The sequence below is a fragment of the Malurus melanocephalus genome, unplaced genomic scaffold (genome assembly GCF_030028575.1).
Source record: "Malurus melanocephalus ecotype Western Australia unplaced genomic scaffold, MMel_1.1 scaffold_435, whole genome shotgun sequence".
In the NCBI taxonomy this organism is placed as follows: domain Eukaryota; kingdom Metazoa; phylum Chordata; class Aves; order Passeriformes; family Maluridae; genus Malurus; species Malurus melanocephalus.
The window spans coordinates 286,538-288,562 of record NW_026623667.1 but is presented as its reverse complement, the minus strand read 5'-3'; the positions used below and the strand labels follow the sequence as shown (position 1 = coordinate 288,562).

Here is a 2,025-nt window from a genome sequence, read left to right as displayed (position 1 = left end):
CCGACGTCCCTCGCTCCCCACCTTCCCCACAAGGTACCACCGACCCCCCCACGTCCTTCGCAGCCACTTAATCCATTACCAACTTCACAAAGCCSGGCCGGAGGAGCAAACAAACGAGGCAGGAATAAAGCCTGGCTCTCAATGCCGGACCCGCGCGTGGCTGGGGGTTTATTTCTTTCCCCACTTTTCCTCCGATGGACAAACCCTTTTTTTTTTTTTTCTGATTGCATTTCACTTGCAGCCCCATAACAAAGCCGTCACCTCCGCCGCCACTCCGTTCCAGGGAGACGAGTTACAATTACAAATTGCCACCACAATTAGTGCTACTTTCTTAGAGAAATTAGAAAGGGGAGCGGGAGGCTCGCGTGCGATTGATTGCTATTCATCCTGCTTTACGGTGACCTTGCTCTGGAGACGATGATATTCCTTCAGCCTGGAAACCGGGATTAAAAAAAAAAAATTAATTGTAAATTAACAGTAATAGCACACATTTCCTTTCAATTAATTTAAGCAGAATGAGGGGGCGTGAAGAGCAGGCGTTTGTTAAGGCCTGTACAGTTTAATTATTTTTTTTTTTCCCACGAGATAATGTAATTAATTTATCTTAGAGGAGTGGGGGGACATGGAAGATCGGCGAGAACAAAGCAGTTAACAGGCAAAGGAAAAATTAAGAGCCCATTATGTAAATGCGGCGTGTTTTACAGCCCTGCAGTTGGGGAGGGGGGTCTGAGAAATAAGTAAAAATAACGAGTCTGGCTGTGCTGGGGAAGGCTGCAATTAAGCAGGGCTGGTACTGGGGGGGCTGGTGGCACCCCACCGTTCAGGGGAAGCCTGCAAAGGGCGCTCGGGGCACCCCCAGAGCCTGAGAGAGGAAGGGGAAGAGCCCTGGGGTTCTGGGGGCTCTTTTCCCCCGTCCTGGGGAGGGTCCTGCTCGTCCCACAGACCTCAGTGAATTGATGTTGATGAAGCCGGTGGCGTCGGCGGGCTCGTAATCCCCCTGCACGTTCATGCTGTGGAGAGAAAGCACCGTCAGTGCCATGGGAATCCCGGGGGAAGGGGGGAAAACTCACCAGAAAAGGATCAAACCCCTGGAGGAATCAAAGGATTCCTCCCCTGCCCTTTGGGAAGGGAGGAAATGTGGGTGAGTCCAGACCCTGCTGCTCTCCCCTCACTCAGTGCTGGCCGTGCCTTGGGGGGCTCAGRGTCACTGCCAGCCCCTCGGGAAGGGGCTCAGGAGCAGCCCAGGCTCCACAGGCCCTGCCAGAGACACGGCCCCAAATTTCCCTCCGTGCTCCTTCATGTGCACCCAATGCTCTGGCTCTGCTCAGGGATGCTCAYCCTGTCCCAGAGTCACCCTACAGCCATCCTATCCTACATCCTACRGCTGTCCCGTGGCAGACAGGGACATTGCTCTGGAAAAGGGATGGGATCCCGGGCAGGAGAGGCTGCCTGATGGAACAGGACATCCCTGGCACTTGGCCTGGGGGTTTATGACTGCAGCAGCCCCAGTGCAACCCCGAGCTCATCCCCTTTCCCAAGGCAGCAGCCACCCTCTAATCCCAGCTTCAACAGTTTCCTACATCCCCAAAACACACGGCTCATTTCCCAGAAACCGCAAACCTTAAAGGAGGAAGTGGAGGGAAATAAAGAAGAGAAAAAAAGAAAAAAAAAGAGTTTACAACGATTTTACCTCCCCTGACGGGCTACAGAAAAACCTCTGTGCTTTTATTTTTGCTCATTCGAGTGGTTCTGACCTGCTCTATAATTACGTTACTTTCTACCTACTGTGCAGAGGCATTTCCACACAGCTCTGCCTCTCACAGCTTTCTCTCGGGTTCCTGTGACGCCGTCACTCAAAGGCTTTCAAACCAGCGATGTAGAAATCAAAAAGAAAAGGAAAATGGTTGGAGACGCAGGGAGAATAAGTGCCCCTGCTTTTCTCTCCCTCTCTCTTTTTCCTCCGTCCCACCCCCCTCCATCCTCCTTTTTTTTCTTCCCTCTTTTTTTTTTCTTTTTTTTTTTTTT

At 51.8% G+C, this 2,025-nt stretch overlaps 1 protein-coding gene across 5 annotated transcripts in view; it reads right to left on the bottom strand.

The window, feature by feature from the left end:
• Positions 1 to 119: 119 nt before the first annotated feature.
• The window catches only part of ASS1 (argininosuccinate synthase 1), a 24,687-nt gene continuing 22,781 nt past the window's right edge, over positions 120 to 2,025 (bottom strand). For all 5 annotated transcript variants that reach the window (XM_057380071.1, XM_057380075.1, XM_057380072.1 and 2 more), the window contains exons 14-15: positions 945 to 1,010; positions 120 to 433 (exon numbers count right to left, since the gene is read on the bottom strand). In XM_057380071.1, the coding sequence (XP_057236054.1) occupies positions 379 to 433; positions 945 to 1,010 (121 nt within the window). In that variant the 3' untranslated portion in view covers positions 120 to 378. The remainder of the gene's footprint in view (positions 434 to 944; positions 1,011 to 2,025) is intronic.